Source organism: Botryllus schlosseri, chromosome 15 (genome assembly GCF_051294905.1).
Source record: "Botryllus schlosseri isolate E-star chromosome 15, Bs_hap1, whole genome shotgun sequence".
In the NCBI taxonomy this organism is placed as follows: Eukaryota; Metazoa; Chordata; class Ascidiacea; order Stolidobranchia; family Styelidae; genus Botryllus; species Botryllus schlosseri.
This window is the reverse complement of record NC_137250.1, coordinates 10,961,538-10,989,334: the sequence shown is the minus strand read 5'-3', so window position 1 is coordinate 10,989,334 and position 27,797 is coordinate 10,961,538. Positions and strand designations below refer to the sequence as shown.

Sequence of the window (27,797 nt, the reverse complement as noted above, 5' to 3'; positions counted from 1 at the left end):
AACAGAGTTATAAAATGTGGGTTTAGCAAGACTTCAACTAGAAACTGAGCAGTCAACACAATGACTTCGACTCGAGTCATAATACCATAGCCTTTATAAAACTATAATAAAGACTATGATAATACCATGACTCGGACTCGACTCTCTGCTCGCTGACTTGGTGGTAAATTGAGAATGACTCGACTTGACTCCAGTCAAAACTATAAAAGTGAGATTGACTTGAGACTTGGTTACAACCCTGCGATAAGTCGACTACCGGTTTTGTGGTGTAGAGTCCATCGTCACCATCGTGATAATAACGGGATATATTTCATGACATGGTTTCTAGCAATTTGCGCCTCAAAAGAATACACGTCGCAACCGGCAGCACTGCCAACGCATCAATTCGTCAAGTCGGTAGTAAATTCAAGTTCAGATATATTTCGTATATATCAGGCAAATACAGGCAAAATGAAAAAGAATTGCACATATCGGATAGCCAACATAAATATTCAACATCAGATCAACGTTGAATTGCAATAACGAATGAAAGTATCAACGCCAACTCATATTCAAGGATGGTCTTCCTTCCAACTCCACAAACTCAGCTATAAGCGACAACGCATGCTCGACGGCGTTCGCGTCCGACAGCTTCAAACTCCAACCGACCTGTCAGTAACAAAGCTATTGTAGTTGCTTTAGAATGCATAGAACGGAAGTGGGTTTTGCCGACTTGCACTACTTCTTACACCTTAAATTTTGTAAAGTAGAAATTACTTTTGGGATATGACTGTGTGGGAGTTAGCATAGTGGTGAGACGATCATCACCCGACCTGCACTGCTACTAGCAGACATTTTTCATTGGTCATGAATTCCTGCAAATCTGCAATTCCAATATTCAATCAATTGCCAAGTATGTGACCCGTCGACCAAATATATTTTTCGAAACTACATACTACAGTACGTTTCAGCTCCGTTTTCCACTTCTACTTGTAAGCAGATTCGACATGTCTTTGAAATTGCCGATTCTACTTGTTAATCGAGTAGAAATTTACGGCCCGACTTCTATTTTTACTTGGGCAGCAACGATGACTCAATTGACCTCCTCACTAAATCGCAAACTGCACATTACCTCATCGTCCTTGAAACAAAGCTGCAGATAATCGGACTGATTCGCAAATCGCACAAAGCCAGTCAGCACCGCGCTGGGTTTGGTGAATTTGATGCCGAACATCTGATTCGAAGCGTGAACCGCGCTCAATTTCGAGATGATCAGCGAGTTCTCATCCTCCAGCACTTTCTCTCGACCCTTTTCTTTCACGCTAAGCAGCAAAGCCATAGCGTACGCTCGCATGGCCAGTTCGAAATTTTCGTGCACCACAGACAGCGACCCGCTGCAGGAGATCACAAACAAAGCCGGCATCTCCGCGCCTTGACCGTCTGCTTAGCAAAAACAAAAATTAGGTTTTAGATCACTTCTACTTCTAGTAAAGAAAGCCAGCCAGTGATGGAGTACTTCTACTTATTTGAAGTACTAGAGCAGGTTTTGCAGACTTCTACTTGGCAACACGAGGTCTAGAATACTTACTTGAAAATCACTAATTCCACTTGTACTCTAGCAGAAATTTATGACGTTACTTCCACTTGAGCACCAATGTCAACTGCTTTCTGAGGTGGTCAAAGCAGTCATCTTTGGTGCTCAAGTACAAGTAAAAGTTGCGATTTCCAAGTCGGTAAAAAGTATTTTAGGTTTGGATTTGCCCAACAAACAGAAATCTGTGAAGTGGAAGCGCCCTAGACTCACGACTCAAGTAGTGGTAAGTATTAAGTACGCAAAAAGAGTAGAAGTACTTCTTTACTGTGACCACTTCTAGCAAAACCAACGCAAGACATCTTACCATCGAGTAGAGAGCACGGAAAATGGCAGAACATATCCTCGTTGAGAAGGCGTTCGAAATCTGCAGAACCGGAATACTGAACATCAGGGGCAGACAAGTCCAGATGCAGCAACACGTTTTCCGAGAAATTCTTCTCCAAAAAATCAGAGAAAGGCCTGCGCGCGTCAGCCGGTCTAGCCGGCAAGGCGTAATCCTCTTTGAAAACGTTTTTGACCGGCACCCTCCGCGGCAGCGTGTTGGCGTTAATGACTTTACACTGAGCGACGCTAGCCAGGAGGCGCTTCTGAAACTGCAGGCACTTGTCGGCGGCGGAAAAGGGCACGGCGAACACGAGAAGGAAACCGGGCAGAACGGGTTTTTTCTCGTCGAAGACGCCGGCTGCGATCACCGTCGTCAGCGATCTCAGTCCGCTCGTGACGCCGACGATGCTTTCCAACGCGAACGATTGTAGCTGTTCCGGCCCGATTGTGCTGCAAGGTAAAATAGAATTGATAAGCTAGGGAAAACAGACAGCTTGCCGGTGCACACACTGCCGGGCAGAGACGGTAATGTACATTTATACTAAATTACATGCAGAAGTAGTTTAAAAAACACATTCAAGTAAATATCTACTCAAACACAAGCATTGATTTCCAAATAAGTAAAAAAGCAAGCATTATAGGAAGGCCTATTTTCCATAAAGAAACAAACACGGCAAATCCTAATTGAATACCCTGGAGAAGCACAAGTATTCAGTCACTGACCACCTCAGGATGAGAATCGCATTCCCACGAACTGCACTACGCCAGCTCACAGAGGTCGTCACTACTTCTACTTTCTCCGATTACTTTTAGCAGGTTTTGCATTACTTACTCATGTGGTAATCTTTTTAGACGACTTTTCCACTTATACTCAAGTTTTTACGCAGTACTACTTACTTGATAACTGTGGATTTTAGAACACAGAAATAGTGATGCAATATATTTCTTTCGTTTCAGGATAGAAATTGTCGTGACAACTTAGTGAAGGAGTCCTCACATCATGGAAACTGAATATATTTCGGAAAATACACTTATTCATAGCGTCATTTTGCATTAGCGGCCAAGATACGTCCGGCAATTTTGAAGGTGCACACTAGGGCTCTACAAAAATCACTTTTTTTCTCAAATCGTACTGGCTACTTGATAAAATTATTAGGTTACCTAATTTAAGCCTACACACAAAATTTGGTTCAATTCCAGCCAGTAACCGCTTTGCTACAGGAGAAGAAAGTTTCTATTTATTATATAAAAATAAATAATAAAAAATTTGAAAACTTTCTGTTCACCCCATGAAAGTGTTAGGCTGTCTATAGAAACGATGCTCACCAAATTTGGTTCAATTCCAACCAGCGGAAGCGGAGTTATTGCCGTCGAAAAATTTGGATTCGCATAAAATAGTATTTACGGTGAGCACAACTATAATAAATAAACAAAGAATCGGTCACCGTAAATACTATTTTATTCAAATCCAAATTTTTCGACGGCAATAACTCCGCTTCCGTTGGTTGGAATTGAACCAAATTTGGTCAGCATCGTTACTATAGACAGCCTAACACTTTCATGGGGTGAACAGAAAATTTTCAAAATTTTCATTATTCATTTTTATATAATAAATAGAAACTTTCTTCTCCTGTAGCAAAGCGGTTACTGGCTGGAATTGTACCAAATTTTTTGTGTAGGCTTAAATTAGGTAACCTAACAATTTTATCAAGTAGCCAGTACGATTTGAGAAAAAAAGTCATTTTTGAAGAGCCCTAGTGCACACCTTCGATTAACTGCAAAAAGGATGCCACCAATCGACCAAACCTACGTTTAAAACTATTTGCTCTAGTACATTTTTGTACCTTGATTTTCTATTCCGCTCAAAGTGGTTTTGACGTGTCTTTGAAATCGCTACTTCTAACTGTAATCAAACAGAAATGCACGGCATAACTTCTACTTCTATCAGAGTAGCAACTATGACTATTTTGACCACCTCTGCTTATTGCTGCGCCGGCAGAGGCAGTCATCAATTAGAAGAAGAAGTATCATCGTAAATTTCTACTCAAGTACAATTCAAAAGCAATTTTCAAGTAACTATTCCAGTCGTAGTTTTGCACAAATAAACCGAAAACAGCAGTAGAATAGTAAGTAGTCTGACGAGAAAAGGCCTTACTTCGAGTCCGATATATCAATGATATGCAAATACGCCGAAGTCACAATCAACAGACAGTTGACGTAGCTACTCGCGGGCCCGCACGATTGCTTCAGCATCGAGTCGTTTCTCCTCGTAAACAGCCCCTTGCTCGGCGTCCTCTGCCCCGCCGATTCCGCAAGCTGACCGCCGGTCCGGCCCAGGACCATGCACCGCCGCATGCACATCAGCAGCTCCCCGGAACTGAGAAGCTCGTCCTCGATAAAGGCCCGCAGCCATTCCTGGTCGTGCTGCAGGTCGCCCCATTTGGTGCGGTGCGACCAGAGGTCCTCGTCCACGGAGGTGCCGGCACCTGGACGCTTCTCAAAGTCAGGCGGCGGTGGCAGTCTGGGCAACGCGTCTGGCCTGATTCCGACTTTGGGCCCCCTGGTTTTACGGCGGGGCGTTGAAGTCACTTGTTTTCTATGGTGGTCCAGTTCCCGATCTGAGAACGATTTTGAGTCACCAGTCAGAGTAGTACTTCAGTACTTCGAAATATGAAGAGTTAATCCATTAGTGACCACTCTTGCCTACTTGAGCATTAATGAAAAGTAGAAGCACTTCAACACACACCCAGCCACCAAATCACGTGACGGACTCTACTCGTAAAAAAGCTTTGCTCACCCATGTCCCGATCCGAAATCGAGCCAGACAATTGTGGCGTGAAAGGTCTGGCCTTCAACGGCGATTTCACTGTTTGCTTTTCGGTCGAGACCTCTCCTACAGCTCCGGCAGCGACGCCGGGAGTGACTTGCACCAGCTTGTAGATCTCGTGAGCCGGCAGCAGGTTCGGGAAGCTCTTAAACTGCATGTCGGGATTGTCGGCGTCTTCGCCGGGCAACGCCGAAGCCTGTAAATTTGTGGCCGTCGACTGATTGGTGTGAACGCCCAGGACTTCCCGGAAGTACGTCGGTAAAGAGCCGGACGCGTGACTGGCTTGCGCGGGCGCGTCGTGCATCCACGAAAGGCTGATGTCCCGATTCTCTGGGTCTTCGTCGAGGAGCTTCACGACGTCGTCGCCTTCGGTATCTGCGGCCTCTTCGCATTCCGACAAGGTCGCAATAAGATTCGATGGCTCTTCGCGATTCACTACAGCCTGAAGGAAAGGAAACATGGCGAGTTGGTCAAAGTCTTTAGTGTTGTTGCGCAAGCATGAGCAACGCCGTAGATTTTTACATCATTTAGTTTTAGACAATTTTTTCGAATACTGACTTTATACTATCAAAAAAAAAGTTTGTGTACCATCTAAAAATAGTACATTGAACGCTCTCGTATTTGAAATTTCATGCTGGTGATGTGATATTTTGTGATACGATTGTTGATATACGATGATTTTTTTTACTTCTTTACTAGTTGCTGAAGATAACTCCTGACGAGTGTCAGCCGGAAATATTCGGGTTCATTCCAATATGAATATACTACGCAATTGTTTATTGAAGTTCTGTACCTCCAAGAAGCTGTTTAAAATTATACTATCAACGAGAATCATAATTTCGACACTCCTTTCCCACTCAACATGACATCTTGAGGATGGATGACGGGGAAAGTTCAAATATGTACCTTTTACACGGCCACAAAGAATTCAATGTCAGTTTTACACTATATAATTCGAGTACTCAAATCATTGCGCCCGGCCCTAGAATGAGAATATCTTCACAAATATTTAAAGCATACGCATAGATCAGGGGTGGGCAAACTTTTGAGCTCGCGGGCCGCATTCAACATCTGAGTCCATTCGCGGGCCGCACTATATAAAATTGGGATTATAAACCAAAACGCAATATTGGTATTTGATTATATAGTGAGGACTTGGAGATAGTATATGTGCTTATTTAAAACAAAACAAACATTGCTTTGGTGATATCGTACACGCGTCAGAAACATAGTCGCGAGATTTCATAGGCTGGCTGGCCGACCTCAATAACCAATTTGTCAAAACTATAGAGATGAAAGTCGGTTATCGCGATTCTTAGAACAGGATTGAAATTTAAATCCGTGAGCAACGATCTGTTCATAGATTTACTGATTTTTGCCTAAATTCCAGAACACACAATGCTGACAGCACCATAACCATGTTTGCTTCAAACACGCAGGTGTAGATAAAACAATATTACCCCAATTATACGCATACACAGAACGAATCTACCTCTAAGACTCGAGCGAATCGTTTTTTATAAGCGCATCCCTGAAATAATTAAAACAGGAGTAGCCAATCTGAAATCTCACTCGCGATCTGAGTTAGGTCTACTGTGTGGGCCTTGAGATCGGGCTGTCGCGCAGCAAAATTAAACATAAAAAATAATATAGGAAGTATTAACCTTGGAACAGTGGTTCTCAAATTTTTCAAGACATGCCCCACCCCTTATGATGGTGAAAGATTTCGCGCATCCCTCATTGTCAGGCCGTGTTATTTTTGGCATATGCATTTTTCGATTTTTATTTTTGGCAGTTTTGGCATCGTCCTCTAAATAGATAGTTTCAGCCTCGAGTTAGTCACAAAAACGCTTTATTTGGGCTAGTTTGTCAAAAGACACCACAAAATGTGCAGCATCCACATAATCAGTGCCAACAAACAATAAGAAGAAGAAAAAACCTAACGATTTCATAGAATAATAATATCAAACGAAACCACAAAATGTGCAGTATCCATCGGAATCGGTGCCAATAAGCAAAAGAAAAAGAAAAGCCTAACAAGCACGCTCAACAGCTGATTGTTACAGCTGTTGAATAGACTTGAATCGTTTGCACTGTAACAGTGCTTACAAACTCAGGGCAGCTAAGTTTCTCCAAAATTCATTTCTCGCCCAGCGAATCTGGGAAATATCGGCTTCAACAGTAGCCGTTGAGAGAAAGAATGTTGCCAGTCATCCGCAAAAGGTTTTCAGAGCTTCAAAATCTTTGGAGGGCCGAACCGGCTTCCATGCATCATGAAAAGAGATCACTTCGCCAGTGCCATCGATCTCATCGCGGAAGGAATTTTCTTCCCGATCCTTTATTCCAGGAGTTTCCTGTGTTGTCTCTCAACACATTCTATTTAGTAGCCCGACTATCATTTCTCCTTCAGTGTACCGATATATTTTCGGAGGACTTTTGTCACTTCAGGTGGCTTTAATATTACCAACTCGCATGGAAGAGTCCTGGTAAGGTTAACTTGTTTAAGAACATTGACGCAACAAGACTGTCTGGCAAAACGAGACTATGCAGCTCAGAAATAGCCAGACAGTTTGTTGCGTCACAATGTTCAACTCGATCACAATGCAAAAATCGTGGTTGATTTTGGGGGTTCCAGTTCCATGAGCAGAATATAATTTATATTTCAATAATCAGTACGGCGGCAGCTTCTCATTGATACCCGTTTTATCAAATTTTGCGCTCGACAAGCCAGTCAAAAATGGTCATAAAATTGCCTTTGGACAAATGGAAAGTATGACGTAAACCAAATGCAGTTAGCCGTTAAATCTCGTTGTGCCCACACCATTTAGGACACCATGCTTTCACCCTTAATGGGTGGGCTGGACCCAGATTAAGAAACCTGCCTTTCACAAACGCTCTTCTCGCTTGTAACGCGGTCCTGTTAACACAACACCATGTACGAAATACACTATTCGGCAGGCCGTGTTATTTTTGGCATATGCCAAAAATTGCTTATTTTAGGCATTTTCAAATTTTTATTTTTGGCAGTTTTGGCATCTGGCTCCTGAAATGCCAAAAATAACACGGCCTGCTCATTGTCATATCACAAAAGGCAGCCAGGATGCTATCAAACCTAATGGATAGTTTGATGACATGGAAGGTTAGGACTGTTGATGAGAGATTTTAAAATGTGAAATTCATACTAAATACAGAGCAAAAACTATGAACTGTATGCAAATCGCGTGAAGCGGGAAAATTTTTTCAGTTGAGCTTAGCTTCACGCCCCCCTTCAGATGCTTTCACGCCCCCAAGGGGGTGCCCACAGTTTGAGAACCACTGAATTATCAAGGTGAAATATACCAAGAAAAAGTTAAATCAGGTCCCTGCATTATTTCGATTTTTAGTACGCATTTTATCACTATTTTTAAAAAGTTTCTTTAGACTCTCGCGGGCCGCACAGAACGGTCTTGCGGGCCGCATGCCGCCCGCGGGCCGTAGTTTGCCCACCCCTGGCATAGATCATAGTTTTGATTTCGTCATATCACGGCACACAAAACGTGTAGTACACAGCTATGACATGACGTTCGTAGAAATGACATTTCTGTGAATTCCTGATCAACCCATGGGATCGACACAAAGCGGACTGATATAGGAATACATTACCGAAAACAACAGCAAATCATCTTTATTTGGTGAATTCCGGGAATTTTCTTTGTGGTCACATAAAAACTATATCTTTGAATTTTTCACATCATCTGTACCAGTATGTGATACTCGAACGCAAGACTCAAAGCCTGACACTCAATTCGTAATCCAACTTGATCTTTCCAAACCCTAATTACCAGCTACTGATTATTATCAGCTACTGTTGCAATTCCCACGATGTGTAAAAAGTATATCAATCAGCGGTAAAAATGAGATTTGATTCGCTTCAATTCATGCGATCCACTACAAAATACCGAATAGGACGGCATCAATAGTCACCACTACGCTACAAAACGCAGTTTGCAAATTCATCTTACCATGTTACTTCCGCAGGTACAAACGGTCGAGGAATCGGCGCTGACGAGCTGGCTGGAACACTTCAAACAAACGAGATGGTGCATATTCGAGACTGCGTTATTCTTGCATATAGATTTGAGTTGCCTGATAAACGATGGGCATTAGTTCCGAAACGAGAAAAACAAATTTTTGAATATCTCACTCAAAAAACCAAGACAGCTTCTGCATCTTTTCGTTGGGGAATTCGTACACGCGACTGTTTAGTTGTTTTTTCCGGTAAGAAAATTTCAAGTTGATCTAAATTTACGGAATTTCCACATGATATTGAGACAATCGACGACCAGACTTCTTGGCATACCTTTCGCGGCGACAGCACAGTGATACTTATGATTGCGGAAAATTCGAAAGTAGCGAGAATAGCACCGCTGTCAAAATCAGTTTCCAGTAACTCGTCCTTCATCAGAATCAGCTCAACGTTATTACCGAGTTCACCCTCGTTGCTAAATGATTGTTACGCGAAAATTAGCATTTGGAAATGTGACAGGATACATGTACTCCATACCATTTTTGGGCGACTATTGTAATCATGGCGTTGTCTACTAGATCTTCCGTCACCGACAAAGTCCTGGGAAAGGGGTTTTGTTTCTTATCTTCATTGACTATATCTGTAACTAAAAAGTATTTGTTAATGTCTTCCGTGGAAAGCATCAATTATAACATTGAAATTAGCAATGTGATGCGTCGGTACAAGACTGACCAATGACCATGTACTATAGATTAGCAATTAAATTTGACCCCGCACAATGAAATCTACACATTAGCTTCAAGCCATGATACATTGATGCGGAATTTTTATACCACAAAATGCATCGTCAAATACCGTCAGAAATGCATTAAACTTTATGGCGTAAACTTTACCACCGCCATGAGATCATTATACACTTATACAGCTAGGACCCCGCAACTTATAATATAATATATCTGCAATTTTAATACTCTAGACATGCAATGCAATTAAGTCCACGATGCACAAGACACAATGTGATGTGATGTAATGAACAGATATGACGATGGCGAAACAATGAAACACGGTCTATCCATGTAGCATCCGCTGCTGGTCTACTGGTATTACGAGTGTTATTAATGCCCCGTGAAACAGTGTTCGACCTTGATTTTGTCACTTGTTCTAATAAATTATCATCTTTACTATTCATTCAGTGTATAAGCCTCTTTTCTACATTGCCTAGGCCCAGGTGCGTGTCTCCAAGTCGTTTCGACTATCCTATCTTTTCATTGTATTGCAATCGTGGTGTATTGATCTGATGAAGTCGTTACTAAACCAAACTGAGCTGATGCTTCTTTGCTTTTGAAGCTCAGGCTCAAGGTTGAAGTCAGCCGGTGCAAAGTTACTCGTCAGATTCTGTGGCATATAACATTGTAAAAAGTGTCTGATATCCAAAAATCCATCGTTTTAATGTAACAAAATTACTGGGGTTTTCCGATCTCATCAGCCACTAAGATTTCAACCAGTGTTGGCATGACCGGAATCCTGACTTGAATCGTATCAACTTTTTTACATGACTTGAATTGACTCGAGTCACTTTAGAAAATTGACGTCACTTGACTCGTCATTTCAGACATGCGGAACGACTGATGACTCGAAACAAAATTTTCCTTCCTTCCAAACATCTGCTGTGATTAAAATCGAACAGATATGGTTTTACACGTCTATAGTACTCTTAGATTATGTGCAGGTTTACATTGTATCTTGCTGGCGTATTAAGTCGGTCATGTATGGCATCATATTCATTTGCTTAAACTATCTAAACTATCTGAGGTTTAGTATTGTATCAGCAGAGCCACCTTAAAAAATCGAGTGACTTGACTCGAGTCAAAATGTGCAACGACTAGATATGACTTGTGACATTGTGATACACTGCACTTACCTTTTACCAAGGGAGGAGGTTCACCGTGTACGGACGATGAAGACGAGCTCGAGCTCCCCAGCGTTTCAATAGAAGGGGTGGACGGGCTCTCAATGCAAAGCGGAGCTTGATCTTGAACAGAACTTCTGTCAGCAATATCTAAAACAAACACCAGATACCGAATAAAAAACCCAGTCACCAGAGATATAGATCCAGAGAGGAGGTCGTTGTGGAAGCAACTGCAATTTACTAATGTGGATACTTCACTTGAAATAGTTTTGACAGGACTTAGAAATCGCGACTCCTACTTGTAATTAGGTAGACTAACGCTGACTACTCTGACCCCTCTGATTGGTGAAATTGTCACAACCCAATTCTTGTGATGTTATTGAGTAAAATAGTGTTTCACAGTGTCCGAAGTGGAATCTAACCGCGTGCATTGGGCCAGCCAGAACCAGACAGGTTTGAACCAAACAACAAAAAATAGTTTGAGGCTTCAAGTCCAAAATCTTTCCGATGTTCATTCAGCTTGGCTTCCATGAGGAATCTTTAAGTAACACATATCAGTCATAAATGTGCATGTGCAATTGTGCATCTCAAAATTTCCATCAGATATGCAGGCTACTATGTATGGATTGTACTGTACAATGAAATTGTATAACATTATGTCATTCATCATACCTGTAGAGAATTTATTACGAGAATTGCTTGAATCCCTCCGAGCCAAGTCTTCACTGTCCACCTACAAATCATTAAATCAATACCTTAGGAATATCGATTACGGACAAGCCATTACAGCCATTTTGTAAGGGATACTCTTGAGAGGATACACCCGTGATTCATGAGTGATATGCATAACGACAAAGGATCGGAAACGGCGATTACCTTGAAATTACTAGCGCTCGACCTGAAGAACGATTCTTTCCTGGGGTACCTCTGCGAGAATTTAGAAGGCGACAGGCTCACATCGTAAGAGTCTTGTTCCACACTGTTAATACTTGTGTCAAATTGTCGGGAATTATTGTATTGAACAGCGACGGGAGTGTACATAGCCTCCTGAAACCGAGCAATTGTGTCAACATACAAGACAATATGAACAAAAGCCAGGCTAACTAACCGCCAGGTCATGGTTCGTGAGCTGTTTACCGTCCAGGCAAAAACTTGAAGTGATAGCGAGCGAAGATATAAACCTGACCGCTAATTCGCGATGCTTGGACCTGCAGCACATTGGATTCCCCCGGAGATTCAACTGAAAATATTCCGTGTCAATTTTGCACTGTACGATACAATGTCTAATAACGATAGTCGAAAACTTTGATGGGAATGCATGGACGTTGGACAAATATTTTCAGCACCACTTGACTCACACTATACTTACACTGCTTCGGCCACATCTGAACATTCGATGTGTCAAATTATTGCAAGCAGACATTCACATCCCATCCCAACAGGCAGCAATAGATTTGCCCAAATCATTTCAAACGCTAAAGATATATGCTCAGGAATCCACGAGAATGCCCTGAATGCAATGAGATTGCAACCGTGTGTAGGTCTTGGCTGAAAATCCATCAATATGCCTGGCATGCAACAAGCAACCAAGTCTATTCACAGGGCATTTATTACGTTCAGAGTCTGTCAGAACTTACCTATTGGGTATAATATATGGGTGTATGTTTGGGTATTACACCAACATTATACCAGGGTGTCAAACAAACTTAACCACACATAGACATGATACTCGAGTGGCAAGTCCCAACAAGAGGTGGACCAATACCTGCACAGCTATTACTCAATCTAAATCATTTTACTTTGACTTCAACACAAATCTCTTAGCATGAGTAAATACTCACACATAGAATGCCAGCGCATGCTAGTCCACGCATAGTCACATTGAGACCACTATAATCTGGCAACATATCTCTTACCTTCTCAAGTCTTGCTAAGTGCCGCAACGGTTCCAGAATGTCGTGTAGCACCAGCAGATTATGGCCGACATCTAATTCGATGACGTTTTCCAGCACTTGCAATCCTTCCAAGTCCGACAAGTCATTGTAAGGAAGGTAAATGAACTGTAGCCTCCACCTGATGTCACCGGCGAACTGAAAACAAACGTTAATATACATTTTAATAATATATTCATATCAAAAATATATCAAAACCCGAATCTTTTCGAGCCGAGAGTCCTTCAGGGGTAATCGTCAGCATATACAACAAACGATAAGAACGATAACGATAAGATATGAGGACTGTAGATTTGCACACTATGAACAATGTGTAATCAATAAATCAAACACTCGCTGGTGTACACTGTCCATTGTCTACGGTAACCTGTGAAAGTTGTCAACCAGGAATACTTTCTGGAAGCACAACGCGGAAAAATACGCCTTAAACATAAATAAGTCAATGAATACAATGACAGGAACATGACCACAAAGAAAAGTAGTTATGTGGCCTGCAATAGTCGAATAAATTATTAGAACTAAAAGGTATGCGAATCATCGACCAAATTTACTTGTTGAAATTACTTATTTGAGTACTTGTACTACCTTCATTTTTACTTCCACTTGAAGCAGGTTTGACATGTCTTGGTAACCACTACTCCTACCCGTACACGAGTAGATATATATAATAGGGGTACTTGATAAAATTGTTAGGTTACCTAAAAAAACACTGCAAACCAATTTTGGCTCAATTCCAACCTATAGTGGCTTTGCTGTAAGAGAAAAAGTTTTTGATTTATTTAATAAAAATAAATATATTTTCAAATTTTGCTGGCTTACCCCATGAAATTGTTGGATTGTCCGAAAAAGCGATGCACATCGAATTTGACTCAATTCGCACCAGTAGAAATGAAGTTATTGATGTTCAAAACTTGAGATTTCAAATCATACTATTTACGGCGGGTGGTATTAAATAATTGAATAATTTGCCACCGTAAATACTATATTATTCAAATCCAAATTTTTCAACTACAATAACTTCGCCTGAACTGGTTTCTCGTTTCTATAGACAACCTAACAATTCCATGAGGTGAACAGAAAATTTTGAAAATTTATTCATTTATTTTTACATAATAAATAACTTTCTTCTCTTGTAGCAATGCAGCTACTGGTTGGAATTGGACCAAATTTGGTGTGTACGCTTTAATTAGGTAACCTAACAATTTTATCAAGTAGCCAGTACAATTAAGTCATTTTTTAACACCCTTACTATATAATGTTGCATCTACTTTGAGTACCAACGCTGACAGCTTTTACCTCCTCTGCCTGCAAGTCTGGCCCGCGACCCGTGAAGGCAGTCCATAGGCTTATGTAGCCCGAGGTTAAAATGAGTTTGCCGACCCTATATTATGAATGAATGTAGCCTTGTAAGTAGGGATAGCATTGTTTGTCTTTGGCATAATATCATGTTTCAACCATATTGTGTAACCAAGTGTATCAGGAATCTCTTGAGTGACTGGTGTTGACAAAGAACTCAAACAACAGTTTGATTCACCAACAGGTCGCATTACACTCGTCTTTACACTCGTTATATAAAGCTACCTTCATGAGATATTTGATGAAAAGATGATGTCTAAGTGAGTTTTGTATATCAATAGGATAGTTAGACATAAGAGTAAGTACACTGTTCGATTTGAACAGTAGATGAAGTCCTGAAACCTCGGATTTGCTGGTCATAGTAATCGTATTAGACATTGTGTAGTTTTAACGAGATTACAATTGGCCGAGGCAAGCAGGCGTAGCCGCGCGGTAACACAATATTTGCAAGAGCCTAAAATCAGCGAAGCGCGACACGAGTCTTCGACCAGCTGGCGACGGCTTTTCATAACAGCACGGTCCTGCGGAGTTTATTGATTACCTCGCTAACTCTACGGAAGGCAGATGTCGTGAGGAGCGCGCGTGTATTAAATACTTCCGAGTCTGGTTAGCTGTGCGAGTTCGCATTTTCAGTTGTCAGTGAATGGAATAATTTGACAATATTAGTAAAAAAAAAATACAACGAAATTCTTAGTAAAATGAACTGAACCGAGCGCGTTTAATCGAAAAATAAAACGGCGATTATTGCTCAATTCCCTGAGCCTTGTGATGCCTGAGGGAATGCAGTGAAAAGAAGCCTCAAATGACTATGACAGATAAATATATCGGAAAGCGTCAAAATATTTCTCAACGGGCGTCGATAGATAGCAGCATAGCATACCAGCACTGCCAGGTTATACACCTCAGCGAGATCTACTTTGCAGGAGCGAGTCGATATACGCTACTGCGTCCACAGCATGCACAATGGCTTTTTAGGTTAGTAGGGAAAATGGAGCATGAAATCAATATCTGGATAGTTAAATTCACGTTCGCATGCGTTGGCTTGGTGAAAAAATTCCATGGTCGAGACAATGGTACAACCCGATTCCGTCGTTTGTATAGGAATAGCTGTCGGGGATTGTCAATTGTTGTTGTGCTCATATACTGATTAACGCCGGGAGCGTTCGGCCGGTTGGAATCATCGAGCAATACTGCAGTCATTTCATTTTTCTAGGAATCATTATGTCTCACGGTTGATTAATCTTAATCTATACTGTCGGATATTTAGCGTTGCCGAACCACTGACCGCCCGGATATCAAGATAATCCAAGACAGAATGAAGAAATGTATTTGTTCGGCATCGAAGCTAGTACGGTGTTGATTTCTTCCCTGGCTGTATTGATTCATGGAATACGTCGATGCAATGCCCTAGGACAGCCACAGCTTACGGTTCTGTGGCTGGTATTGCTTTCATGGTCTTGCGTCAGCTCCGGGTCGTCGTCATCGGAATGCGACAGCGTAATTTCAAACTACCTAGCGACGCCGACCGCTAAGCGAGCTGTCTACAAAAGCGCGCTGGTAAAATGCCGTCAAAAACTGGCGATTCGTCACCGCCCCGAATCCAGGGACATTTTAGAGCGTTACCCGCTTATGAACGTGGACATCGAACAGCTGTCACCGGGTAGCGACACTACAGCTGTTCCTGACCACTTTCAAAGCGGGCTGTGGGCTGTTAAGCTAAAGTACGGACAAGACGACGCCAGTCGCGAGGTGCTGGACAAGTCCGCCGAAATGATCGCGAGAAGACACGGGCTGGAGAATCACGGGCAAATCGGCGAATTGAAAGGTGGGATATAGGCTCGGGATGCGAGCGGAAATAATAACCTAACCGTGTGCGCTTCTGATGAGCCCGACGTCACAATTGAGCGACGGATTACGCGTCCTGTACGCCGTGTATTTGAATCGATGTAAGCGCGCAGTATCGAATTGCGCTTACGTGAACCAGACTAGATAATTCTAGTTGTTTTATAAGACCGAAATGGCGGTAATATATTCCTACTCTATTTTGTGAAATGTTTCCATGCTGTAGTTTTCCTTCTAATCTAATTTCCGGTTTTCATGAAAATGCTACAAGAGAACCATATAATATTGCGAAATGAGCCAAGCTTGGCGTACAGACATTCGCCATTCTCGTGCTTATGAGAATGAACTGAACGTGATTTTGTTGCATTTCTCTCTACGTTGAAATGCAATTCAATTTCCAAGCTTTTGCGAATGCAGCAATTGAATTCTAATCGAATTTGGAAAATCTGAACAGTGAACATATACTAGTTACCTAAATCTGGCCACGATAGATATTCGTACCCTCCAAAATATTTTTCGTCATGGCTACCCCGGGTCGGTCCACGTCGGTTTCAATGTCATTCGGTACTGATAAGGTCTCTGAAAACGACCAGTCATTGCGTATAAGCTGGCGCGACCATCGGTTCTGCATCGTGTTTACGCGCACTTCCGGACAACTTAACAGCCTCAGAGTGCGTTGGCAGGCTTCGTGATTCTCGGTTCATTATAGGCGCTCATATTTTATTAATTGATAATGCCTGGTGTTTCGATGCGGATACGCGCGGTAAGCACCCCCCGCACTATTTTTCCGAAGACGGTAAAGCTCATGTTTTGATGAAGATCGATCGTATGACATACGCGCATCACAGGATCTTCAAAACACGACTCACAGTCAGAAGGATAAACGCGGATTTTATGCACATTTATGTCAAGGCCTTTGAACCTTATTTTGCTACAATCGGTTGCGATTACGCCACAAGAATCGAAGTAGTGACATTTCCACGAATCATGTATTGCATAATCAATAAACCATAGATTCATATAACGCGAGAGGCTAGAAATCGGAAGATTAGCATGCGGAAGCCATTGTTCTTACAGCACCATTGAAATTGCCATATGTTTACTATCGCAAGGCTGATCAGTGCCGCTATTTCCATCGCAAATGATATTTTTTTTATTCTCGCGCAGGATATTATCTATTCACAAAGCGTGGCGCGTCGGACACTTGGACCACAATGGCGTCGGCGGTAGCCCACACTACGGGCCGCGCAGCACAAGGTAAATATTTGCGGCGACAAAATGTAACTTGTAATATCAAACTCTTCCCACCCCTTCGCATGACGACAGCCGGCGTAAGTCAAGTGGGTTCGGTTTCAAATTATGGATTTCTAAACGGGGAAAGGACTTTCTAAAAACACGTTCAAGCAATACTCTCGGCGACGTTTGAGGGCTTTTAAATTAAGCAATCGAGAATCGCGTGCGTAAGGCGTACGCGTAAGATGAGCGTTTGCCGTAAAATGCATAAATAATATCGAGGAGTCACGGCGCGATTACTTTGCAGGTGTCGAATCGTCCACGACACGGGAACAACAAATTGATTCGGCGGACAAAAGTCACTTATTCGCCAACGCACAAGTCGAGTGGCAAGGGCGTCAGGTAAAGTTCCGTACCTTCTAACTAAACGGTTCACGGACAATGGTAGGCATAATGGCATGCGATATTTCGAATATGTGGGATTAAAGTTAGGGTCAGGATGAGACTTGGGTTATGTTAAACCTAGGGTTGGGGTTTTGGTAAGGGGTTATGGTTTGGGTTAAGGTTAGTTTTTGAGTTATAAAGTCACGTGCTCAAATTTCGGGCGACCCTTCTACACATTGACTTTGAGAGCTAACCAGATTTGATGGAGCTAGTCATCGTTGTCATGAGGTAGTAGAATTAAACTCATCCATCCCACCAGTACAAGTAGAAGTAGGGATATTTGAATAAATATAATAGTCAATATTCTAGGCCTGCGTTAAAAATTGAACTGTAAAGTAGAAGTATTCCAAAATCATAACTATTCTAATACTTTAAAAAAGTAGAGGCCCTATGCAATGTTCCCTCTAAGTTGCGCACGTGCGCAAATGCGCAGTGCTGACACGGTCTCTGCGCACAGAAAATCTAAGCTGCACACAAAAAATCCGAAGTGATGACCTTTTTTTTAGTCGTTACGCACTGTTGTCCAAGGGTCTGCGCAGTGAGTTGGTGAGTGTGCGCAGACTCTTCAAATATTGGAGGGAACATTGGCCCTATGTAACCGATTGCCATCGCAGCTAACCCACACGTCGTGCATGCAGGAACTCTTATGCCGCAGCAAAAGAGCCTCCGTGCCAACCACCGAATTCACGCATCGAATCCGTTCAAGCAGCTATGCAGTTGCCGATGTCAGCACAGCAAACCCATACGATCAAATCACCAAATTCAACACCACCTCGGCGCGATCAAACCAACCGCTTTCCACACCAAGCCCTGCACCGGACGAAGAGAAATCGCGACACGATTTTTTCATCAACATCGCGAAAGGGGCTTCCCAATCGTCCACAGTCACGAGTTTTATACCCGGCGCTACCCCGAACTCTAAATATGTAGATATCTTTGGCGTCGACAGCGCGGGAGGCGTTGGATCTCGGCGTATGGGGTTAGACCTTGACGAAGAAGATATCAGCGGTGAAGAAACGAAGCTAACTCACAACGGACCCAAACGCTTCCAAGACCCGCTGTATTACCGTCAGTGGCATTTAGAGAATATAATCTCTGAAAGTAAAGGTGTCGGAGATTGTAATGTGACAGGCGTGTGGGCACGTGGGGTCACCGGGAAAGGGGTAGTCGTGGCCGTGGTGGACGATGGGGTACAGTGGAACCATCCGGACTTGATAGAAAACTATTGCGCGGAAGGCAGCTTTGACTTGAATTCAAACGATGACGATCCGACTCCGGTACGTGATCAAAAAGAGGAGAATAAACACGGCACGCGCTGCGCGGGTGAGATAGCGGCTGCCGCTAACCAGCATTGCGGGATTGGTGTGGCGCATGGGGCTAAATTTAGCGGCATTCGGATACTGGATGGGCCGCTTACGGACTCTATGGAGGCTGCCGCCTTTAACAAACACTTCGATGTAAATGATATCTACAGGTAAGTACGCAAGGTATTTGCTGGTCAATAACGATTGGGTCTTAAACCTGGTCATAAAAAGGAGCGAAAAAGGAAAAATTGCGATTGCGTACAAAGTATGGCGATTATTTTCAACATAAACCCAGTCAAAATGAGCGTTATCAGCTTACCGCTCTCAATTTACTGTGAGAAGACATGGGTAATCGCTATGGCTGGTCAAAATCGAGTACCTCAGTGATTCGGTTCTGCATCACGTATTATGCTTCGAGTCGAGTATTCGATTATCACTCATTATGACGTAGTTCAAATATGTACCTTTTATGCCACAACAAAGAATATAATGCCTGTTATCCATCAAATTAAAGAGACTTTGGTATTTTTTCGACCATACCGATTTCCTTGCACTTTGTGACAAGGTTATTGGATCAGTGCGACTTCGGAAATGTGTTATTTCCCATAACGTTGGTAGCTTTGCACTACGTTTCGTATGCTTCGATGAGGTTAATCATGGTTTTAAGCCTTCCACATTGGAAAATAGTATCAAAACTATAATTGTCGTCGAAAAATTAACTTTTAGTGGCGAGGAGCGTGTGATTTCAGCATTCGAAAAAATCGTCTTTTACTACTCGACTCGAATCATTAAAATTAATACTTGATTCAGATTCGAGTACTAAAAACTCGAATCATTGTGCCCAGCCCTAGTAATCGCGAGGGTTGGTCACAATGATTCGAGTAGTCAAATCTGAATCGAGTATTAATATTAGTGATTTGATTCGAGAAGTCAGACACAAGTTTTTCAAGTACCGGTGCTGGAATTATATGCTCCCCGTCCTCAAGAGATAATTAGACCTACCAATGACAATCATAGTTTCGATTCTGTTGTATCCTGAATCTTAATATGTGTTTCAAAAGTAACCGTGATCGATTACATTGATGCGGTAATCGCATATGTCTGATCGTGAGGTATACTGGTATTGCAGTTGTTCGTGGGGACCAGAAGACGATGGCAAGACGGTAGACGGCCCGCATCCGTTGGCTCAGGCGGCGCTGCAACACGGAATCGTGAAAGGCCGCCAGGGATACGGCAGTGTGTACATAGTCGCGAGCGGAAACGGCGGGCACAAAGTGAGAAGAATGATTTTGGCGCGACATTGCAAACAGCATATCACTCTCCCTAATATTTTAAGGGCGACAATTGCAATTATGACGGATACGCAAATTCTATATACACAATAACGATTGGCGCAGTGGATGAGTTCGGTCGAGTTCCGTCATATGCGGAGGAATGCGCATCAATGTTGGCTTGTACTTTCAGCAGCGGAGCCGGAGCGGAAGGTAGGTGTAAAAAGCAGTCAAAGTGGTCAGCGTTTCTACTCAAAGATGCATCTTCACGGTTGACACAAAATCAGATGTGCTCAGTAATCAGGATCTTCTGCTGGTTTGAAGTACAGAAGTAGGTTTTGACTGCATGTTCCATGATTTTAGACTTGGTTTTACTTCAGTTCTGCGAAATATTCATTCCTATTCTATTGCACACAAAATAGTTTTTACAGGTTTCAGATATAGTTACTTCTACTTTTAAGTGGATAGAGATTTACGATGTTACTTTTACTATTCCACATACCAACAATGAATAGTTTGACTACTTCTGCACAGAATCTCTAATGACACCACAAATAGATACGGTATTGGAGTATGTACTTAGTTGCTGTGATGCATGGGTTATTACACGTAGTTTTAACGACAATTTCACTCGTAAAAGTGACGGAGACTTGTCCCAAAACCATTTTATACTTGTCAATTGAAGTGAAACAGTCCAAAAACTTGGGCGAGTACATATTAGAAGTCTCTCGTTACTGACCATTAGGGCTGTTCAAAAATAACATTTTTTCCTGAATCTTGCTGGTTACTTGATTAAATCGTTAGGTTGCCTTAAAAAACGACGCACACCAAATTTGAATTCATTCCGACAAATATTCGCGGGTTACGTAGAGTTTGAAAATTTTGGATTTGCCCAAAAACGCAAAAATTTTTTTTTTCCAAATTTTTCTGCCAACCCCATGAAATTGTTGGGCTGTCTTCAAAAACTATGCCAAACAAATTTGACTCAATTCCAAGCCGTAGAAGCGGAGTTATTCCAGTTTTTCGGTGATAATTCTTGGATTATCCACCAATCAAGGATAATCCCAGAATTATCGAATAAAAACTGAAATAACTCCGCTTCTACGGCTTGGAATTGAGTCAAATTTGTTTTGCATAGTTTTTGAAGACAGCCCAACAATTTCATGGGGTTGGCAAAAAAATTTGGAAAAAAAAATTTTTGCGTTTTTGGGCAAATCCAAAATTTTCAAACTCTACGTAACCCGCGAATATTTGTCGGAATGAATTCAAATTTGGTATGCGTCGTTTTTTAAGGCAACCTAACGATTTAATCAAGTAACCAGCAAGATTCAGGAAAAAAAGTAATTTTTGAACAGCCCTACTGACCATGTCCGATAAAACTAGACTTTGCTTGCATGCAGACCAGTATGTCGATTCATATTCAGATGGGAAAGCCAGAAAGATAGTAACCACGGACTGGACGCTCGGAACGAATAAAAGACGGGTCAGTGGATGTACCGAATCGCATACTGGGACCAGCGCCGCCACCCCGTTAGCGGCAGGTAAGGGTATTGGCTGGGAATGTTATATCCAAACCAGAGGTGGTCATAGTAGTAATGTCGCTATTCAGGTAAATGTAGAAGCAACGCCGTGAATTTCTACTCGATTATATATAGAACTAGCAATTTCCAATACCCTATCAAAACTACTTTATGGGCAAGTAGAAAATGAAAGACCCAAAAAATACTGAAGTCGATTCAAAATTTAGATTTGGTCGAGGCTTCACATACTCTAGTACTTTTGAAATTGCAATATATTCAGTGCTTACTGCGATGGCTATTTCTCGCAGTTCGTGTGACGTTTTCACGCATACAAGTGATGCAAACTTATACACCAAAACTACCGGTACTCTCTTTTTTACGAAATAAGTCTGAAAATTAAAGTTTCGTATAAAAAAGTAGAAATGGAAGTAGTCTAAGACCTAATTATTTGAATAGTGCAAGTCGGCAAAACCAAAAAACACCAATATTCTTAAGTAATCGACTCACGTATCCGAAATCTAATCGAGCACCTTGCAACAGCAGGCATGCTATGTGACAGCTTTTGCTCTATGCAAAGATTCGCATGTACTTTCAGGAATGGTGGCTTTAATGCTAGAAGCGCGGCCGTGCCTGTCCTGGCGAGACATACAGTACATCATGGTAATGACATCCGTGAAAATACACTCAGACGAAGACGAGTGGACCAATAACGCAGCCGGATTTCACCATAGCGACAAAAGAGGGTAATGCCAAACGCACAACCGCCTAAAAAACTTCATCGATTTACAAAGCATCTTCATAACAGGTTTGGTCTACTGAATGCCTGGCGGCTGGTTAACGCGGCACGAGTGTGGCACCGCATCCCGTGGCTGGTTTCGTTCGAGGCGAAAAGCCAAGACAAGAGGAGAGTGATACCTAGCGCCAAATCGCGAGCACTGATCGTCACGACGATAGTGACGGAAGAGGAGTGCAACGAGAGTACGCTGTGCACGTTGGAAAAAGTCTCGGTAACCCCAATTTCCAATTTGATACTATTGTGTCCATATATGGTATCGTATGGCATATAAGATATGGTCCCAAATCTCAAATGAATCACTTTATTCATGATTTCAGGTTCCTGAACCCTCTAGTGGCCGTGCAATTTCATCAAACTAGTCGATAATAGCTAATTTTGGGCTTAAGAGCTGCGGAAGCAACATGTTTCTATCTCATTTCCATAGAACTTTGTCTTGAAATGTACAATAGAAAAAGTTACAAGCAAATTTTAGATTTTTCAAGTAAAATTGAGCCTTGACGCAGTGTAATGATTGATCTTGTGATGCAATGCAATGCAGAACTGGTCCTTGCAGTCATTTTTTGTTCTTCAGTAGATGTAATACCTTGAAATTCTAAGTTCCCAATCTTTTTATGGTCGCGGCCCACTTCTAGCTGTGGTAGGGTGATTTCTAAAATCATAACTTTTTCTTCACTTCAAATTTTCACAAAAGGTAACTAATTACTTTTTTCAAGGTGATCGTTAACATTGATCACCCGCGCCGCGGCGATCTATTCATCACCTTGGTCTGTCCGTCCGGAACTACCTCAGTCATAGGCAAACCGCGTCAGAACGACGACTCAAAGACTGGGCTTTGGAATTGGGCATTCACCACTGTCAAGTGTTGGGGCGAGAAACCGCACGGCGTCTACAGGTCAGAACTATTATTCACTATGATAAATTTACTCTTAGTGGCATGGAGTGTATCATCATGGATTCGGATTCTAGTACGATTACATCAATAAATTTGTCACTGATTTTTTTTCATGCAAGTGGATGCTATTCCTTATTGAATACCAGCGCCATTATTCCACAGGTTAATCATCCATGACACAAGCGGTCATCAGAGAACACTGCCGGGCGAATTGAGAAGTTGGAAACTGATACTCTACGGATCGTCCCTGACTGCAGAGGACATTGAGGTAGATACAGAACCACCAGCATGCCCGAGAGCAAAAGCTGTAGATCCCAGATTTTGGGTTTAATCAAGTAAACTATCATTGAGCGCCTGAATATAATTCCGGAAATGCAACTGCATAATTTGTAGTGGCAAACGTCAGGCTAATTTCACAGTATTACAACACAGCAGAGATTATGGAGCCAAAAGTCACCAAGTTGTAGAAATTCAACGCTAGCTCTCGGCTACCAGCTCATCCTACTGTGTACTTTCAATACTCAATAGCTTCTGAAGCATATTGCATGCATAACATTAACCCACTGAAATTTAGTTAATATATGAACATTTATATGAATTACTGTAAATTCAAACTTGAATGTTAAACATTGCAGAGGCAACGAGAACGTGTCACCTCCGCTATGGATGGTCAATACCTTCAATCATGGTACAAACCGCAATACAACCAATCATACAACTCTGGCAACTACGAAAACCAAATCGGATACTGCCCCCCTGTGAACAAGCGTGTCTTCGAATCGAATTCTCTACTCAGAATGTCAACGTCGGAACGAGCGCTGAAACTCACTTGCATTACCGGCTGCTTATTTCTACTCTGGGGACTCTACTACGTGTGTGATTCTAAGAAGGCAGATTGCGTCGAAACCAAGGAGACGCAAACATTGCAACAAAAAGTCACTGTGAATAGCTTTATAAAGAGTCCGCCGCTAATACCTCAACATTGCAGAACGGACAAGGGCTGTTCGGAAACGCAAAAATGCATTCTGTGAATTGTTGTGTGCGACAAACACAGCATACACAAACAGGTTGTATATCAGAAAATAACATCATCCATATGCTCATATTCTGAGAGGACGAAATGTTAATTTGCCATTGAACCGAAGTCTGCAACGCATTCTGGATAGATCAGAGCAAGACAAGCAACAATGACACTGCAGGCATTGGATCTCAATTTCAAACAAGCTTGCGGCAATCCCCAACTGCTTGAAGATGATGATTTGATAAACTGCGCACTTTTCCCTTCACTGTGAACCCTATGCATTGTGATCATAGTTGGTAAGCTATTCAATTGATGGCGACTTTCATTATGTTTTCTGCGGGACTGGTTTTGCTTGCCAAGCGCGATTATATTTTTCTGAATGCGATCAATGTGTCGATTGAAATAAATTGTCTTTTTGCACCCTCAGATTTCCTAGCGACGAGAAAGAGTTTAGGTGTGATTTGAATTTATCGTTCTGCTCAGTGTATGACTGAATCTTGTGCGACTGATGCGCGTCGAACACAATCAGCAGTCATAGGCTACCGATAATTCTACATCAGCAGTTTTTGTCTCTCCGTCATTGGAATTTAACATTATTTATTGGACAGTTGTGCACGTGGTAAATTTTCATCTTTGAACAAGGCATGAAATTGCAATTCTATGCTTTAAAATTCCTAGAAAAATTATAGACCCTGAGTTACCAACCCTACATAGCGTATCTGCTAAATTAGGATATCAATCCAATGAATACAACTAATTGAAAGAAATTGATGTCTAGAAAATCAAATGACATGCCAACATAAAATCAATTTACCTCCGGAATCGATTTTATGCGATTGAAACCCATATTGAGGTGGGTGATTTGCTCCAGACAACTCAACTCGTCCTTCACGTCACTCAGTTCGTTAAAGCTGACATCAAGTTCTTGAAGATTCGGCAATAATTTCTGCAAATCAGGTGTATCGCAAGCAAAGATTATTGAGAGATTGACAGGAAAAGGTTAAAATCTGGGGCAGTTTTGAGTGAATGGCGGCGACACGGCCTATCAAAGAGAATATAAGGATTCATGACAATATGCAAAGATATTGTTCAAAGTCAAAATTGAAATACAGGTGCGGTGGTTGATTTCATTTGACAAAAGTCCAGCATGTTATTTAAAACAGAAATAAATATCTCCCTCAAAGCATTATCTGACAGCAGGCCATCATTCAAGAAATCTATTGCTGAACTTCTTTGCAGCGAACGACCATGCTACCTTGGTAAATCTACGACACTGACTTACCAGAGAGGCATCCAGTATCCTCAAAGCACAATTGGATATTTTCAATGATAACAACTGTGGCCATACAATTGGTCGACTCTCATCCATACAGCATTGCGACAACAGCTCGCGTAGAGATATGTTTCCGCTGCCAGCAAAATATCAGAACATAATATTCATTCTTACCAATGACTGACAATTCACTTACTTTTCCACGATCAACGATACTAAATTAGAGCTCGCACAACGCAAACCTTTGATATCTCCAAGGCAAGGTCCGATTATATGAAGATTTTGCAATGATGTGAAAAGCTGCAGTTCAACTGTGTATTCTCCAACACACGTCACCTAGAAAGATGGAAAACTGTTGAGTATGAACAGAATATTACCGCATACTCCCTGTCCAGAAGTAATCATGTAAAAATGTCACCAGAGTTAGGCTACACATAAATGAAAGATAGTTTAATGAAATGTACTATTTAAACATTCATCTCACCGACAATAAGTTACATTCAAAATGAAAACTGAATCGAGTGGGAATCACAGAAGATTCGCAAGCACTTGAAAATAACGGGTTAAATATCCGAATGATGAATTGGAATTTGAAAAGATCAAATTGATTCTCTAATTAAGTCAATACAGACCAGAATTGACATGTCATTAATTAAACTGGCTTCCAATGGGTTCAATAATTCGATCAACCAGGCTACGTATGGTAGCTTATATTATATCCATATAAATAAGTTGTTTTGTAGGCTATTCAGAGCATCAGCTCGGTAAATTGTTATTCAACTCAATACTCAATCTTGACAATTCACATGCTGAAATACCCGACAACTAGTTGCATATCTATGGTATTTGTGCAAAGCTAAGATTAAATTGTAATCAGCATAGCAAACTCAGCAGATACGATGCTGAGCTAGCAGAAGATTTACAAATTATGATCAGTCCTACTCTACTCCCAAGTCACAATTGCAATCCTCACTTGAAATATACGATATAACCTTGTGTAAAATGTCATACAAGTAGGCTACAGAAGTGGTCGCATATTTCACAACACTCCAGGAGGATAAATCACAGCATATTCAGTTGCTATTGTGTGAAAAGTTGAAATTTGATAGAGTCAAAAAACACATGTTATGGGGATTCCCGGATTGGTAAGATCAAACTTCCGTCATGTCCTGATATCTATATTGCATGGGGTGGATTAAAAATTACAGCAAACATGACTTACAACTTTCAGAGACCGGTTATGATGGGAACCAGTATTGGGTATATGCAAAATATGGACGATATTAGGGTTAAAATTAGGCCAGTACGGGTTTTTAAAACCATTCACCAACTGGTCACCCCGATCCCGTAATATACTAATTCATTAACTGGCAGCATATCTGAGATAGGCTAGATATGACGGAAATTCAGCATGCATTACAAAACGAGGCACACACCTTGAGATCATTCAAGATTCTCATATTTTCACACATTCTCTCAAACTGATCTGGGTCAGTTTGAAATCGTAAACTATGTCCTGGTCCATTCTGGAAAAAGTTGATGAGACTGAAAAATAAAACCGATGCTATCATTGTAATCACAAACCAGATCCACAAAATAATAGCCTACTTTGGAAAATTCCTCATCTGCTGTGATGTAAAATGCAATGTCTTTCCTTGAACCGGGCCGTTAGGATGATCATAGTACTCCTTGAAGCAACGATTGATTCTCCTCAAAGCGGTTTGGTATATGTTGAGGGTATCTGTGTTTCTGTGCATTATTGCTGTAGTGAACCGTAGGCTACATACTTAATAGAATGAAACTACAAATAAAAATGGTTTCTTCAAAAAGATTTCTTCTTTCTGTAGAAGGGTCAGGACTCGGGAGGATGTAGTCGATGCCGGTACATGTCATTTACAAATCCGATGAATTTCGAAAAGCAAATCAGTGAAATCACACTGACCCTGGACCCTGGTTAGTGTTTTGTCAATGAGTAAATCAATTTTTCATCAACATGTGATAGAGGCCTGAACTTGCCATTGCCGAATCACAATAGGAAATATCGATTGCGCCATCGGCGCACGTCACTCCATCTTCATGCTATTTTCTGTTACTTTTGAAGTTGTCATTAAGCGTGAATGCCTCATGATGAATACAAGGCAAAGTTTGTTGTTTGATTGGAAGACCATATTTCAAGTCGTTTCGAATCCGTCCTATCTATTTACTGTAACGCAATCTTACGATGCATCGAAGTAATTAAATTCTTGAATCGCAA

The 27,797-nt window shown here is 41.6% G+C and overlaps 3 protein-coding genes across 5 annotated transcripts in view; 2 read left to right on the top strand and 1 right to left on the bottom strand.

Annotated features, from left to right (window-relative positions):
* Window positions 1–27,797, top strand: part of LOC145457681 (WD repeat-containing protein 3-like) — a 108,294-nt gene that overhangs the window by 917 nt on the left and 79,580 nt on the right. The window lies entirely within an intron of this gene.
* On the bottom strand, window positions 401–27,797 carry LOC145456697 (uncharacterized). 3 transcript variants are annotated; one of them, XM_080334800.1, is made up of 19 exons: window positions 27,152–27,797; window positions 26,980–27,088; window positions 25,740–25,879; window positions 25,553–25,679; window positions 25,085–25,216; window positions 12,556–12,729; window positions 11,748–11,879; window positions 11,516–11,686; window positions 11,312–11,372; window positions 10,652–10,789; window positions 9,268–9,370; window positions 9,064–9,205; window positions 8,908–9,002; window positions 8,726–8,849; window positions 4,695–5,166; window positions 4,053–4,515; window positions 1,878–2,347; window positions 1,112–1,422; window positions 401–648 (listed from the first exon to the last, which is right to left on the bottom strand). In XM_080334800.1, exons 1-19 carry the CDS (start codon window positions 27,298–27,300, stop codon window positions 535–537), a joined length of 3,627 nt encoding a protein of 1,208 aa, XP_080190926.1. In that variant the 5' UTR covers window positions 27,301–27,797; the 3' UTR covers window positions 401–534. The 3 variants fall into 3 exon arrangements, with proteins under 3 accessions (XP_080190926.1, XP_080190924.1, XP_080190925.1); XM_080334798.1 differs by having other exon boundaries at window positions 9,268–9,376; window positions 27,152–27,796; XM_080334799.1 differs by having other exon boundaries at window positions 1,112–1,419; window positions 9,268–9,376; window positions 27,152–27,794.
* On the top strand, window positions 14,318–24,696 carry LOC145456698 (proprotein convertase subtilisin/kexin type 7-like). Its single transcript, XM_080334801.1, has 12 exons — window positions 14,318–15,772; window positions 16,957–17,046; window positions 17,330–17,424; window positions 18,105–18,940; window positions 19,900–20,044; window positions 20,107–20,254; window positions 21,466–21,582; window positions 22,157–22,304; window positions 22,367–22,568; window positions 23,071–23,249; window positions 23,412–23,517; window positions 23,885–24,696. The coding sequence occupies exons 1-12, from the start codon at window positions 15,271–15,273 to the stop codon at window positions 24,278–24,280; spliced, it is 2,964 nt and encodes a 987-aa protein (XP_080190927.1). The 5' UTR covers window positions 14,318–15,270; the 3' UTR covers window positions 24,281–24,696.

Coding starts and splice junctions, on each gene's coding strand:
- LOC145456698 (XM_080334801.1), top strand. CDS start 15,271: ATGTATTTGTTCGGCATCGAAGCTAGTACGGTGTTGATTTCTTCCCTG. Junction 15,773..16,956: donor GCAAATCGGCGAATTGAAAG/GTGGGATATAGG, acceptor ATTCTCGCGCAG/GATATTATCTATTCACAAAG. Junction 23,250..23,411: donor AAACCGCACGGCGTCTACAG/GTCAGAACTATT, acceptor ATTATTCCACAG/GTTAATCATCCATGACACAA.
- LOC145456697 (XM_080334798.1), bottom strand. CDS start 27,300: ATGCACAGAAACACAGATACCCTCAACATATACCAAACCGCTTTGAGG. Junction 12,730..25,084: donor GCATAAAATCGATTCCGGAG/GTAAATTGATTT, acceptor GTTTGTTTTCAG/TTCGCCGGTGACATCAGGTG. Junction 4,516..4,694: donor GATTTCGGATCGGGACATGG/GTGAGCAAAGCT, acceptor AATCGTTCTCAG/ATCGGGAACTGGACCACCAT.